The sequence below is a fragment of the Prionailurus bengalensis genome, chromosome C1, assembly GCF_016509475.1.
Source record: "Prionailurus bengalensis isolate Pbe53 chromosome C1, Fcat_Pben_1.1_paternal_pri, whole genome shotgun sequence".
In the NCBI taxonomy this organism is placed as follows: domain Eukaryota; kingdom Metazoa; phylum Chordata; class Mammalia; order Carnivora; family Felidae; genus Prionailurus; species Prionailurus bengalensis.
Window position 1 is genome coordinate 183,477,481 of NC_057345.1, and position 15,138 is coordinate 183,492,618.

Sequence of the window (15,138 nt, forward strand, 5' to 3'; positions counted from 1 at the left end):
AAACTTTCTATACATATCACATCTCACTATATGCCTTCTTTTGTATTGGGCTTCTTTTGTCTACAAGATTCATCTGTGTTGCTTGTGGCAGTAATTGATTCTTTTTCATCTTTGATTTGTATTCCAATATATTCATATAATCACAATTGATTTATTTATTCTAATGTTAAGGGATATTTGCATTATTTCCAGTGTTAAAGTGCTACGTATATTCTCGAAAGTGTGTTTTGGTGCACATAGGCACTCATTTTTGTTGGGTATACACTCAGAAGTGAAACTGCTGGTCATAGCTAGTTATATGTTAAATTTTGGTCAATTCTGTCGCTTTTTCAAAGTGGTTACATCAGTTTACATTTGTACCTGCAATGCAGAGAATTCCCCGTGCTCTATCCTTGCCAACTCTTGCTATCATCGGTCCTTTTAATTTTAGCTACTCTGGTGGAGGAAGGCCATGTTTTTACAAACTGTACCTTGGTGCCTTAGCATGTGGGGACATGAGCCCTCAGAAAAGGGAAGACCAAGAGCTGGTCTCTGCTTCTTGGTTAAAGCTGACACGCTACTATTCCCAGGTTTCTAGTATCACAGGAAAATGTGGATCTCACGTCTGGACACACAGTGGGTGAAGAAGTGGGGTCTCCTCAGAGGATAGAATAGACTCTAACAACTGTCTCATGAATGTGATTGAGACAAATGGACCCACTGAGAGAGAAATGGGTCACAGCAAAGGGAGAAACTTTGATCCCTTTGGTGAGAGCCACAGGAACCTCCAGCAGAGCAGTTAATAGGCATCATCAAAGCCAGTCTACCTTTTCAACACCAGAGCAGGACTCTTTTAGGTAAGAAAGTGCCCACCTCACATAGGAGGTCAAGATATCAGAAAATTTCTCCCACAAGTTATCATTTTTTGAGCACTTTCTATATGCCAGATATAGTGCTTCATACTTTATAGAGTGCAGTAGTTAGGACTGTTGGGCTGTAAATAACAGACTACAACCTGATTATTAATAAACATGAATTCATTTAAAAAGATAGTTATTTATTCAGAGATTGCCCCTCTCTTCATGTAGGTGTTAAATTTTATTCCATTTTATATAATACTGGTAAGTATGGATGATAATTGCTAGTTGTTATTAGTAAATGTTCCTTTTAATCACATGTAAAGTGTGATGCATTCTGATTGGATGGGGACCGGTGGCATGGGCAGTGAAAAAATTCATCCAAGGCAGTTACAAGAGATGGAAGTTTATTGAATACACTGCAAGGGAGTAGCAGGCAGGATAGCAGCGACCGTCTGCCATGAGGTGGTGGTGAGGAGCTAGAGTTATAGGGTAGAGTGAGGAAGTCTGGGAACATATGGAATTTTCCACTTTTGGTAACGTTAGGAACTCGGCCTGGTTGCAAGTAGCCCATTGGTCAGTTAGGGCCTATGGCTATTTCGAGGTGGGTCCTGTAATGAGCCTGTTTGCATCAGCTCAGTAGTCACTATGGGCCCTTTTGCTTCATTCAGGTTTCCATTGCTCAAGCCTGTTACCTAAAAGTGACCTCCACATAAAGTTCATAACACTAAGCCATTCCCCTGCTGCTACCAACCAAATACTGTTGAAAAGGTTGTGTATGGAGCTGAATTTTATTGCCACATGACACTCTGGTGGGAAAGGTACTGCTTCACACCATTCTCTCAAATATGGATGTTTTCATCCTTTTATCCAAGAATAGCCCTCAGGTTCTTATCAAATCCTATTTATTAATCAACGTTAGGTAAGCTTGTATGATAGTGATACACTATTATTGACTAAAGTCCATACTTTATTCCGATTTCCTTAGTATTTACCTAATGTCCTTTTTCCATTCCACAGTCTTATCCAGGTTACCACATTATATTTAGTCACAATGTCTTAGTAAGTTCCTCTTGGCTGTAGCTGTTTCTCTGTTTCTCAGATTTTTCTTGGTTTTTATGACCTTGACCTTGATAGTTTTGAGAAGAAGAGGTCAAGTATTTTGTAGGTTGCTTCTATATTGGAATTCGTCTTATGTTTTTCTGATGGTTAAACTGAGGTTGTGGGCTTGGGGAGGAAGAACACAGATGTAAGGTGCCATTTTTGTCACATCATATCCAGAGAACATGCTAACCATGTGATTTATGACTGTTGATATTGACCTTGATCAACTGGCTGAGGTAGTGTTTGTCAGGTTTCTTCACTGTGAAGTTGCTCTTCTCCCCCACCTGCATTCTGTGCTGTTTTCTTTGGAAGGAAGTTATAATGAGTGTTCCCACATTTAAGGGTAGAGTCTTTATTTGGAATTCTTAATGGAATATTTGTTTCTTCATTTATAAATTATTCAATCATTTACATATCAGTATGAACTTACTTTATATTTTGTGTTGTAATTTGGTACTACCTTATTTATTTTGTTCAAATTGTTCTAGCTTTGGCCATCGGAGCTCTTTCAGTTGGTTCTGGTTCTTTTTAACATACTCGCATCTTTGGGACTTTTTTTTTTAAGTGCTTCCTTACTTTCAAGCACTACAAGATGTTTCAGGCTTCTCTTGATTATTTCTTAGAATCAGTCATTTCTCCAAGGAGCAGGGCTAATGTTTCAAATATGTTTTATATCTTAACTAAGGGCCTTAGCTTAGGACAGGTCAAAGTCAGTGAGGAAACATTAGTTTACTAGCATGTATGTGTACAACCATCACTCCACCCCGACTGTGACTGGTTAGAAAAACTCTGTACATATACTCCAGCCACAAAACTATTGGCATTCCTGCTTGGTTCCAAGATTCAGACAGCCTGTTATCTTCATTCCTCCTTAAACATTGTTATGAGTGATACAACAGACAGGTTAATTGCAGATGAGAGCAAACAAACCCAAACATTTTAGCTCCAAATCATCAGTAGTATTGTGTGAGGAAGAGACTCTGATGATATAGACATTGCCTTTTGAACCAATGCGTGCACACCCCAGGGTACACAATGTCGGTTCAAGGAATAGGCAAAATTGAAGTGCTATCTCCCTGGATCATCAAATTGCTTCAATAGTTGGGGGAGTAAGGGACCAGTTGTTATTAAAGCTAATGAGGGAAAATTCCTATTTTCAAATTAAAAACAAGTTTGATGATATATGAAAGTTTTACTTAGAACTAAATTAAGCAAACAAATAATTTTGTTTCGCAGGGCTGGCTTCAAGCTACAATTCCATACTTGGAGGGTCCTCTATCATGGTCATTTGGTGGTATATTAAAAATTTTTTTTTTAAATTTCTAATGTTTATTTTTAAGAGAGAGGGGGCAAGAAGGGCAGAGAGAGTGGGAGACAGAATCCGAAGCAGGCTCCAGGCTCTGAGCTGTCAGCACAGAGCCCAATGTGGGGCTTGAACTCACGGACTGCGAGATCATGACCTGAGCCGAAGTTGGACATTTAACTGAGCCATCCAAGTGACCCACATTTAAAATTTTTTGACATGGCTTCTTAACTGGAACTGGAGTAATGGAAATTATCAATAATTGGTGAGTAGTTCTTTAGTCAACAATTAAAGATCGTTTCTTTTGTTTTGTTGGGAAGCCATTCAGTGGAGAATGAAATTGCTCCCAGGGGAAAGGTATAGCCCCTCATTTCATCCTCAGAAAAAGAAATGCTGATCTGGACTGGTCAGGTTCAGGGGCCCAGATTTGGGTCTTGTTGTCTTTTGGTATTTCATCACTTGAAATTTCTCTTGCATTTCCAGGCCATTAGTTTGGAAGATAAGGGTTGCTGCTGAAACCTCCGTCATGTTTGGCCATCTTGTTTTGGGGCTTTCCTATTTTTCTGGACTCACCCCTTTTTTCTGGACTATTTCCATTCCGGGTTCTTTCCCTTGAGAAGTTGAAGAGTAGGCAATCCGGACGAGCTCCAGAGTCATGTATTACATATCCAGATTCATATATCAACAGGCTGGCTTTCCCTTCCTGGAACTTGCCTTTCCCTCTAAGTAAGACATAATCAAGACTAATCAAGCTGTGAATGGGAGTGTAGGAAGACACAGGTGTAGGAAGCCTTTTGACCTCCTTTGGTCTCTTTAGAGTTGACTCCACTTACTGCAAAAAATGTCTTTCATATGTTTTAATCTAGTTCACAGAAGATTGCATTGGACATTGAGGGGAAAGCCTCATAGTAATAAAAAGCAGGTCTTTAGTTGGCCTTGATTTTAGGGTTTAATTTGGAGATGGAAGCAGGGAGAGGGATGTGTTGGTAATGTCATGACAAAGTTGAAGGATTTGATTTAGAATGTATTTTCCAATGCCAGCTGAATACCAACTAGACAGGAATTATTACATTATTTGGTATAGCAAGAAGTAGTATTTTATAACTATATAAATGGTCATATATATATATATATATCTGACTATATATATATATATATATATATACAGTTCCAATGATTTATGCTTTGGAAAATTGCTTGTTTTTCCTATTTTTTTTTTAATTTGTTTTTTCAACGTTTTTTATTTATTTTTGCGACAGAGAGAGACAGAGCATGAACGGGGGAGGGGCAGAGAGAGAGGGAGACACAGAATCGGAAACAGGCTCCAGGCTCTGAGCCATCAGCCCAGAGCCCGACGCGGGGCTCGAACTCACGGACCGCGAGATCGTGACCTGGCTGAAGTCGGACGCTTAACCTACTGCGCCACCCAGGCGCCCCTGTTTTTCCTTTCTAAAGGAACAATCAGTGAATAAAAATCTTTTGAGAGAACCTATAATAATGGGGAAAATATAATGTGTGAAGCTCATTTCTGTCAATGTAAACATTTTATCTTTATCAGATGTTCTCATTTTTTTTTTTAATGTTTATTTAGTTTTGAGACAGAGACAGAGAACGAGTGGGGGAGGACCAGAGAGAGAGAGGGAGACACAGCATCTGAAGCAGGCTCCAGGCTCTGAGCTGTCAGCACAGAGCCCAACACGGGGCTCGAACTCACAAACGGTGAGATCATGATCTGAGCCGAAGTTGAATGCTTAACTGACTGAGCCACCCAGGTGCCTCCAGAAATTCTCATTTCAATTATTGTTATTCCAAAATTTACTTTGGTTGACAAATGTTATACTGGTCAACCTAGTATCTATAGAAGGAAGTACCCATTTAGAAGGGGGAGAAAAGCCATTAATAGGTTAACATTTTTGATCAATACAGCAAAGTATGTAGAAAAAATCTTTTCTCCTCCTTGATAAAGAGGTTAAATGCTTTCTAGTTAAAGGATGAAATTTAAAAAAGCACCAAGAAAGAATTCACAGGAGCTATTAGTAGGATGGGGGAAATTATGCATTATTAAAACATTCACTAACTAAATGGGTTTTATGTTTTAATACAAGAGTAAAATGAAGGCAGATAAATGTATCATGATAAAATCACATTGAGGTCAAATGTTATAGATGGAATAATATGACACAAAAACCAGGAAGTCGGTGCCATGAACACAATCTCTTGCTCTTCCCTTTCACTAATGACTTGAAACGTTAGTCATTATAAAGGATGAGCCTTTGCTTTAACTGCTTTCTTGTGGTGTATGAAATTTATTTTTAGTCTAAAATATAGAATGAAGAGTTTAATGGCACATCTGTTCCATGAAATCTTGACAAGGATGTTCTTAACTCATACGAATTAACACAGGTCTTTTTCAGAAAGACTGGTAAGCACAGATCATTTTCAAATACATCCTTTAGTGACTATTTGGCCTCATATAGAGCTGCTTTTCTCCTTTCCCCATCTCTTCCTGTCAACTACTTGTCTTAGTAATATTTTATTTGTTTGGTCAGTTCATTTACACTACGAATCAAGTATAACAGATAATGATATTGCTTAAATTGATTAAATGAAGAGTCCAAACTGGTTGGACCTGCAAGACAAATTCAACCTACAGACATTATTTGCGTTGATTCACCCAGCATAAAAAGATCTAGAATTATCACATAAAAATTAGATTTCTGGGTTTCTCTTGATAAATCTGAAGATCTTTCAACACTGGACTTAAATCTTATGTGACTAGAGCTGGAGTAAAATATTAGAATGCCGTCTTTGGGTAAATCCAATCACTCTCTGTTGCTTACATCCAGCCAGTTTCACTCATGCAATACCTAACTGATCCCTGGAGGCTTGTGAATATGTGATCCCTGGATTAGATTGGTAGTGGTGGTGGGAGTGGTGGTATGCATTATGTGTTTATAAAACAAGCATTCAACCAAGATGGCTTAACAAATAGTCTCAGCCCATGTGAGTTAAGAGACTATGATTTGTATTAATTCATTTCTTCAACATTATTTGATGGGGCTATCAAATACTGAAACATTCTTTTAGGGATAAACAAAATGGAGTCCTAATTATAAATATCATGAAGAGAACTTTCTGGATCCACAAAGCTGCATACTAATCCCACAAGACCTTTATCCCTACTTTGTTCTCTTTCCTTTTGAGTTTTTTCTTTCCCAAATGTATCACAGAGAAGTCATAATCTATTTTTTTTAAAGAAGATTTATTTTGGATTAAGTGATTTCATGATGCAACATGGTTTTAAACAAAAATAGAGATCAGTATGAAAATAAAACAAATTGTACACATTAAAATATCTTTCCCTCAAAGCATTTTGGAATCATAAAAAATACAACACAAAAGTCAGGGGTTCAGGTGAGGATAAGAATACAAACTTTCCGGAAAACAAACATCTAGTCTACATTTCAAAGTCCCAGGCTCCATTTAATACCACCCACAAATCATTTCAAGGATGTCAACAATCTGCATTATTAGCTTTGAAAAAAAATAGATGAAATTTAAATATAAGGTGAAATGAGAGCTGTATGGTCTTAATGCCAGTATTAAATACCTCCCATTGTTATTCTGTATCTAAAGTCACATTGAATGAATATGAAGCTTAAATTAACTCAACAAAAATAGAAACATAGCTATTAACTGGGATACATGGTATAGTAGATACATGGGTAGAGTTGGTGAAAAGAAATGATAAGGCTTAAAAAAATACATCACCTGTGCTCTACTGAAATCTTAGAAATAAATATGTCTCTTTTTACAGAGCCTTAATATTAAAAAGTAAGCATTATTATAAAATTAGATTAATACTTTCAGTAAGAGGCAAGAGAGATGCATGTATTTTTATTTATTTATTTTGGAATGCCTGCATCCCTATTATAAAAACATGTAATCTTATGCACTTTCCAATATATTAACAGCTTCAAATTTTACTTACGATATCACATAAAGAAAAATAGGTTGTAATAACAGCTTTTAGAGCTTTAGGGTCCTAAAAGAACACTCAGTTCTGTGTGTTTCCTGGTTAGTCCTTCCAAGGTATCTCTTGAACATTATCCATCCTTTTTTACAGAAGGTGTAGTAACCAGAAGTTTACTGACGGTTCCTTACCTGCATCAGTAATAGCTGATTCAGTTTGAATCATACAACATACCTATCAACACTCCTCAGGGTTGTAATATCCTAAAAGAAAATTAGATAGAAAGATATCACCTGCCCAAGGCCACTAGACATAAAAATCACATATATAAACATAATTTCTCTGTGTTCCCCAAATACCATACAACTAGGGCCTGCCAATTCTACCAAACTGTGCCATCATGAAAGCCAAATAAACTAGCTAGCAGATTAAATCTAAGCAAGTGTATTTTCAGTCTTGATTAACTTCCTGAAAAATTGGAAACACTGATTAGGTCTCCATTTACAATTCAGCAACCTAATTCTTAGGATTTTGCTTTCTGGGTTAACAGGGAACATTTAAGTCACCACTAGAAACCATGGAAATGTCCCAAAAGCTATTCTAATGTCAAAGAATGTCTGAAAAACAAATTAAGCAAAATAAATATGTCTAACTACCCCGTTTCTTTTACTTATATAGAAAGCTCAATAATATCAGTAATAATTCTGAAGGTAAATAAAATCCACGACATAATTTAATGCCCAATTGTCAAATTTCCTGATTCAGCTATGGTTAGCTTTAATAATTTGGGGCTAAATTCTGTTTTGCAATACAGAGGATGTTATCGATCTACTGAAATGATACAATGAGGGTTATTTCCCACCAGGCAGATTATCAAGCAGTGCCCTTACTAGGCAGCATTCTTTTTTATTCCCCACCCCCCCCCCCCAAGTCAGAAACCAAATTGAAGTACATGTTCCTACCCCCACCAGCAGGTCCTGAGATGATCTTTCCAACCCTTGTTCTATCTTTCCCTCTCTTACGGTCCTGTCTTAATCATCGCTGCACCCCCGGCCCAGCTTGCCATGATAAGGGTAGCACACACACACTCATATCCTTTGTGCCAGCTCCTTGGAATGCAGCTACCACTTCTGAGTCTTGACAGTTGGTCAACAGTTAGCATTACATTCTGGCAGGGGTGGGGAACACAACCGCTGGACTTCTCTTTTCTACTTTTTGTTTTTATTATGCCTCTAGTGGACCGCTGTTGGCCTTAAGCCAAAATTTAGACAGCTTAATATCTCTGGCATTCGTATGTTTCCGTGTTAGATAAACAAGTCTATCTGGAAAACACAATTGAACTAGAAAGGTAACACGTTTTTCAAAATTAGAATCTGATTAAAAGTGACATGCTCATTAATTTCAACTCAAGTTTTATGGTTACAAGTAAGGTGTCTGAGATCTAGAGTGTTTTTAGTCATCCACTAAAGCAGATAAGAGGAGCACAATAAGGCCTAAAGCTCAGACCCAGTTTGGAGATTCGGTCACATTCTTTATTTGCATGTTTTTACTATGCAGGGTTATGGGTATCTTTTAATGATGGTGGATCATCATTTTGCCTGCCTTGGGAATTTCCCCAAGAGGGTTAAGTTGGAAAGATTTTCAGATTCTTTATTATAAGATGTTTGCTTTAGTTAGAAGTGGTCAAGTTATAAATACAATTTGGGCAGAAAGAAAGAAAAAAGTGAATAAACATGAAGAGGACAGAGAGGAAAAGAGAATCTGCAGGGGTTCCTTCATCCACATCACAGGAACCTAACTACCAGAGCTCTGGATCCATCTTCATTAAGAATTGAAAAATAAAGTAAAACTCTTGATTAAAGTGGTTGTTTCAAACCTTATCTTGCTTCCAAATTATATTCTAGAGAACTGAACTGTACTATAGAAATCCACCAAAAGCCATCCCATTTTGCATGGTTTGAAATTTCTCGTAACAAGTAGTAAAATGCAAATATTAAGTCCATGAGGAGTTTTTTCTGTGAATACACTAATTTCTTCCACGGGCTTTTTAGAAGGTGTCACATTTTAAGAGCGTTTGTTTGAAGAAATGAGAATTTGGGCAGATGAAGCATCTTGCAAAATTCACTGATAGTGGAATACGTTGGAAGAAACGTTAGCCTCCACATTTCTTGAAGTGAAGCCTAGAATTGCAACCGTAAAGTGTTGAAATGGATCTTACGAGCCATCCATGAAAACCAGTGTCAACCCAGCGGGGATTGATACCTTCTCCCCCACAAAGTACATGAGGAGCAAAAGAAGATGCACGTGACAGCATTTTGAAACCTTAAAGCACCACACACACACACAGTCTAACATTACTGTTAACCATTTGAAGGCAGTTCTAGCACTTCTGATTGTTATGCAGGTGAGAGGTGTTCCTTCATTGATTATAGAATGTCTATTAAATTATAAACATAACATAGGCTAGAAAATTGTGACCATGCTTCTTGAACCAAGATCTATTCATTTTTGTGCACAAAATCAATGTTTTGACCCCAGAAGTGAGTTGGGCTCAAGGACAGGTGAAAGGAAACGGAGGGAAATGACTGGATTTAATTTTGGCATTTCTTTGATAATTTGAAGATCCTTGAGTTGCTCCTTCATGGTTCGGCTCCCGCCTGCACACTGTAAACCCTTGTGGGTAAATGTACCCTGGGCCTCCACACTTGACCAGTATTGACACACTATTACATGCTCTTAGTTACTATTTATGTGACTTTTATTTTCAGCCACAGTATCTCCCATGTATGAAGCCTTCATTGGATCTCCCAGATGGAACAAGCTGTTCTCTCCTCATTCCTTGATTGTAAAACATGACAAATTTTATTAAAAATACTTTTTTTTAAAACCTTGGTGTCTACTCCACTAGACCGTGAGCTTCTCAAGGGCAGATTTTTGAATCCTACATCTCTATCATCAAACATAGTGGTTGGCACAGAGTGAAGGCCAAGAGTGCGCCTCTTGCTTCATCTAAGAGATGTTCTACAAACATACATGATGTATCATGACTGTCTTTTATAGAAGACAGCAGAGTGTAAGCATCACTCCTGAGTTTCTTAAAGAAAACGAGACCATACAGCCAAGTCATCTAGGCTCAGAGTCCAAAAGAAAATATTTATGGGTATTTCTGTTTGTAGCAGATGCTACAGTCCAATTTATTCTGTAGAAACGTTATTTAATATTTTCACAGTTATTATTGGATTTTTTTGTTTTACTGATTATGAATAGTAGGATCAGTTATAATAGTGTTCTGATATGTTAAGTATGTCTTCGATAATTCCCAATTCTGAGAACAGTAGCAACAGCAGATGATTATCCTGTTATTTGGGAAGACGTTAGATGCCTTAACAAGGACTATAGTTGTTAGAAATAATTAAAGAGATACATTTTATTTCAAACTTCTTTTACCTAATAATGTGGAACATGATAGCAAAGTGTCACAAACCAAATGAAAGCTAACATGGTCTATTTTTGAAAGAAATGTAACTTTTTATACCAGCTGCTTAGAGAATGCCAGCTCTGAACCATCTTATATACCGTCAAAGATGTGGGTTGTTTTTTTTTTTTGAAAAAGTATGTTATACTATTTTTCCTTATAATGAAAAAAATACAAACAAGTAAAAATAGTTTGCAAATTAAATATATACTTATATTCATGATCAGTAAACACAAGCTAACATTTCCAATTAAAATTTTTTTCTCTTCCCTTTTTTCCTGGTCTAATTATAGTACACAGATAAATCTTCCTTTCTTATCTCCAGATTTCTGTAACCTTTTGGGGGAACATTTCCCCATGCTATAGTACCTGTCTTTAGTTCAGGATCGCAGCATGAGTGGTATTCCTCTTGAGGGTCTCAATGGTAAACATAGCTTAACCAACAGGAGAGCAATTAGTTCTTAAAAACCATCTGTGAAAACCATGCATCTGACTCTATAAAATACAAGATTGCCAACATCCCATAATAGGAATTCCATGGCTACTTATAATTCTCAAAGAGGTGTCTGGGCAGTGCCTGTAAAACCACAGGCTGGCAAACCAAATGTGAATCCAATGCTTTTATTATCCACGATTTAACTTCACTCTATTGAAGAACCCACTCTTGATTAGTTACGGCCAGAAGTCAAGAAATAAACAGTGATGTGAAATAACCCCAAAAGCAATAAAAATGAAGAACATCGTCTGATAAAACTAAGCAGAAATAACATTAGTGATATCATGCAGTTTCTGAGAGACCATAGAAAAATTGTTTCTTAATATTGATAAGAAAATTATGCATCAGTGAAAATGCAGGCTTAGAAATATAGTGCTGAGAGTTTCAATTTGTGATGTCTTCACTGATGAGGGAAAATGGAATTCTTATTACTAAAGAGAGCTGATCTCTTGGGTGTTGCTGATGGCTCTCTAAATGATCTTAGTGTTTAATGATGCTGTACAAATAAAAAGCAGTGGGGGAAATACGAAATATCTGTATTAAATGCCATCCTGTAAAGTATTTGATGGATGGAAGAAGTCTAATGCATTTTAAATAAATGCATATCATACTATCACATATAGTGAGTCTTAAAAAATTATTACTTAGATGCACAGTCCTTGTAGTGGTAGACATGGCACTGTGAAGGAAGTTTGATTTAGAAGCTATTTTCTATTTACTTGTCAAGTGATGGAGTTGCTGTTAGTCATATTGTAATGTCCCTTCAACTTTGGTACATTCAGTGCAAAATATTTCGGGGAATTTTTTTTGTACCTTTATAAAAATAAAAGGCCCTTTTGTTCCCTTGAGAGTGCTTAAAAGGATACGTACTAGCATGATGCCCGAGTAAGCATGGAACATGAAAATGGAACAGGTGATACATACGGAACAGGTTGGTTCTTATATACATCTTAAAGAACATAAATATAATGAACCTATGAAAAGTAAACAACTCACTGTGTATTTTTTCCTGATATGCTGTGATTAATTGCTAGTTATTTTTAAATTGTTTTCATGCATTATAAAGCATAAAATCTGTCATTAGTTATTCATTGTAGAACAGTTTGTCTTCAGCCATAATTACACACATACCACTTTGCATATACATTGTCACAGACCACCTTATTGCAAATCTTTAAAGTTACCTCATGTTGACTTGGTTTCATTTTCACTTGTGTCCCATGAAAGCTGAAACCTATGGTGCACACCATGCAGGCACTCATAGCAAGAAAATGAATATTCTGCTATAACGTAGGGCTTAAATGAATGTACTTTTAGGAAATATATTTGTTTTTATTATATTATTTAACTTGAGCTAATTTGGAGATTGGACCAAGTGCTGCCAGTTGGGCTTGAACCGCGTTCAAAGGTAAGTTTCAAGATTCTCCCAAGTCCCTGAAAGTTACCATGGAGCTGATCGTGTACAGGTTCATCTTTGTCTTGGAACATAACACAAATGGAAAAAAGTTTGGCAGTCAACAACTGTTGATTGAAAGACTGTTGGGTAGTTCCCTGGGCATCAAGCTCACCCAAATCCTTCCAAGAGGACTCATCACCACTATCCGGACCCCATTGTGACAGAGCATGTGTTCCTGGAAAATAATAGCACTCAGCTTGACTCTAGTGGAAGCATACTCTTGAAACTTCCAACATTCAGTCATTCTTCTAGACAGCAGCTTCTGAAATTGCCTGTCCATACAGAGCCTGGCATCGTTCTTCCAGGTCACTCAAGTCCAAAGGTACTTGTTTCTTCAACTGCTGTCAAGAGTTTTTCATAAAGCATGGAGAATGATGGGTACGGGGGGAGATCCAGACGGTTGAAACAAGTGTGAGCTCTGCAAACAGAAGCAGCAGTACCAAGATTAACGTGCTTTGAACAAAATGAGATTGGTGTGTGTGTGTGTGTGCGTGTGTGTGCGTGCACGTGCGTGCACACGCATGTGTTCATGCTCGTCTTTCATATTCAGATTGTTGCCAATTTTCACACTTATTTTTTGGAGAAACTGAAAACATTTGAATTTCTAAAGAGGAATGGGATATTTAAAAAATATTTTCTTTGTTTTCACAACCATTTAAAATCCACATTACATACATATTGCTTTGTTTAGTTGTCTAAGAACTGCAAAGACAAGTTTGATTTTTTGCATCTCTTTTGATGTTATACTTTTTTTCTAAGTTTTTATTTGAATTCCAGTTAGTGAACATAACAGTGTAATATAAGTTTCAGGTGTACAATTTAGAGATTCAACACTTACACAGACATGAATGTAAGTTCTTGCAAAGTAATTCATTTTCAGAGTTTGATTATGCATGGATGTCTCAGAAAATCTAGGGTTTTACATTCTGTCATTTTGTTGGGCACAGAAGAGCACTGAGTATCTCTGAAGACTGGCTTAGAGTCTTGGGGAAATTCCCTGGCTGGATTTTCCTGCCGAGGTCAGTAGACCATTGTTACTTCTTCCAATCCTGTGCTATAATCTGTTTTCTCCTAACTACAGTACAAAATCATGGCCATTTAAATCATTACATTAAGTATTCTTTTTTAGAAATACCTCCCCTTTTGCCAAGATAGGAAAAAAATATGCTTTCCTGTTATTTGCACCTGAATCACAATAAAAAATAGACAGTCTCCAAATAGTACACCTTATCAGGAAAAAAATCTGCACTTTTGACATGGAATAGGAAGCATTTTATTCTGAATGTACAACAGCTTCTTTGTGGGGGCTAAACAACGTTGACTAAAAAAAAAACTGCTCCAGGGGCGCCTGGGTGGCGCAGTCGGTTAAGCGTCCGACTTCAGCCAGGTCAGGATCTCTCGGTCCGGGAGTTCGAGCCCCGCGTCAGGCTCTGGGCTGATGGCTCAGAGCCTGGAGCCTGTTTCCGATTCTGTGTCTCCCTCTCTCTCTGCCCCTCCCCCGTTCATGCTCTGTCTCTCTCTGTCCCAAAAATAAATAAACGTTGAAAAAAAAAATGAAAAAAAAAAACTGCTCCCAAATTCATATGTAATTTTAGGAGTTATAATTACTGATGGACTATTTTTACAAAGTTACATGTTTAAATTTTCACTCTCATAAATCACTTTAACCCTTAAGACGTAAATATAATTACATTCCTAGATGCAGTTTAGTGCCATGGAAGGATGAGAAGTTTGAAGTTGAACAGACTGGGGTTTGAATTCTAGGTCTACCACCCAGCTGTGTGATTTGGAGTTATTAAAACTCCCTGAGACTCCATTTCTCACCTATAAAATGAGAATATCATTTGTCTCAGAAGGATCCAAAGAATTAAATGAAGAATTAAAGAATTAAATCAAGTAACAGAAGCGTGTTTAATATCATGCCTGGCTCACACTGTTTGACCAATAAATAAGGGATGTATTGTTAGCTACATTTCATTACCATCAAAAAGATTTGCTCTAGTTGCCTTCATTAAATTGCCAAAAGATAATCATGACTCATGGAAATGACAAAATAACAAAGAGATAATCAAGCAGGTGTCTGGCCACGTGCCTTTTTAGACGGGGAATGCAAAGGGGCTCAATTATAAGAATATCAGTTTTAGGACAGAGATATGGTACTGGCTCAGAGTTTATGACTCTTGTTATTACAAATGCTAGATATATGGGGGGAAGTCATCTAATTAATCTTTGTACCCAAACACGTTTTTAACATAACAAACTATTTCAGAATTGCATTTAATATAATTCTTGTTAATGTAGTTCTTGTTGTATCTCCCTTACACTGGAACCTCAACTTGGAGGCCTCAAGGAAGATGTTTAGCTTTTTTTTTTTAATGTTTTATTTATTTTTGAGAGAGAGAGAGAGAGAGAGAGAGAGAGACAGAGTATGAGCTGGGCAGGGGCAGAGAGAGAGGGAGACAGAATCCACAAAGCAGACTCCAGGCTCTGAGCTG

The 15,138-nt window shown here is 37.2% G+C and overlaps 1 protein-coding gene across 4 annotated transcripts in view; it reads right to left on the reverse strand.

Annotated features, from left to right (window-relative positions):
* Positions 1-6,486: 6,486 nt before the first annotated feature.
* HECW2 (HECT, C2 and WW domain containing E3 ubiquitin protein ligase 2) overlaps positions 6,487-15,138 on the reverse strand; it is a 369,888-nt gene continuing 361,236 nt past the window's right edge. For all 4 annotated transcript variants that reach the window (XM_043577368.1, XM_043577366.1, XM_043577367.1 and 1 more), the window contains one exon: positions 6,487-13,061. In XM_043577368.1, coding sequence (XP_043433303.1) covers positions 12,950-13,061 — 112 coding nt within the window. In that variant the 3' untranslated portion in view covers positions 6,487-12,949. The remainder of the gene's footprint in view (positions 13,062-15,138) is intronic.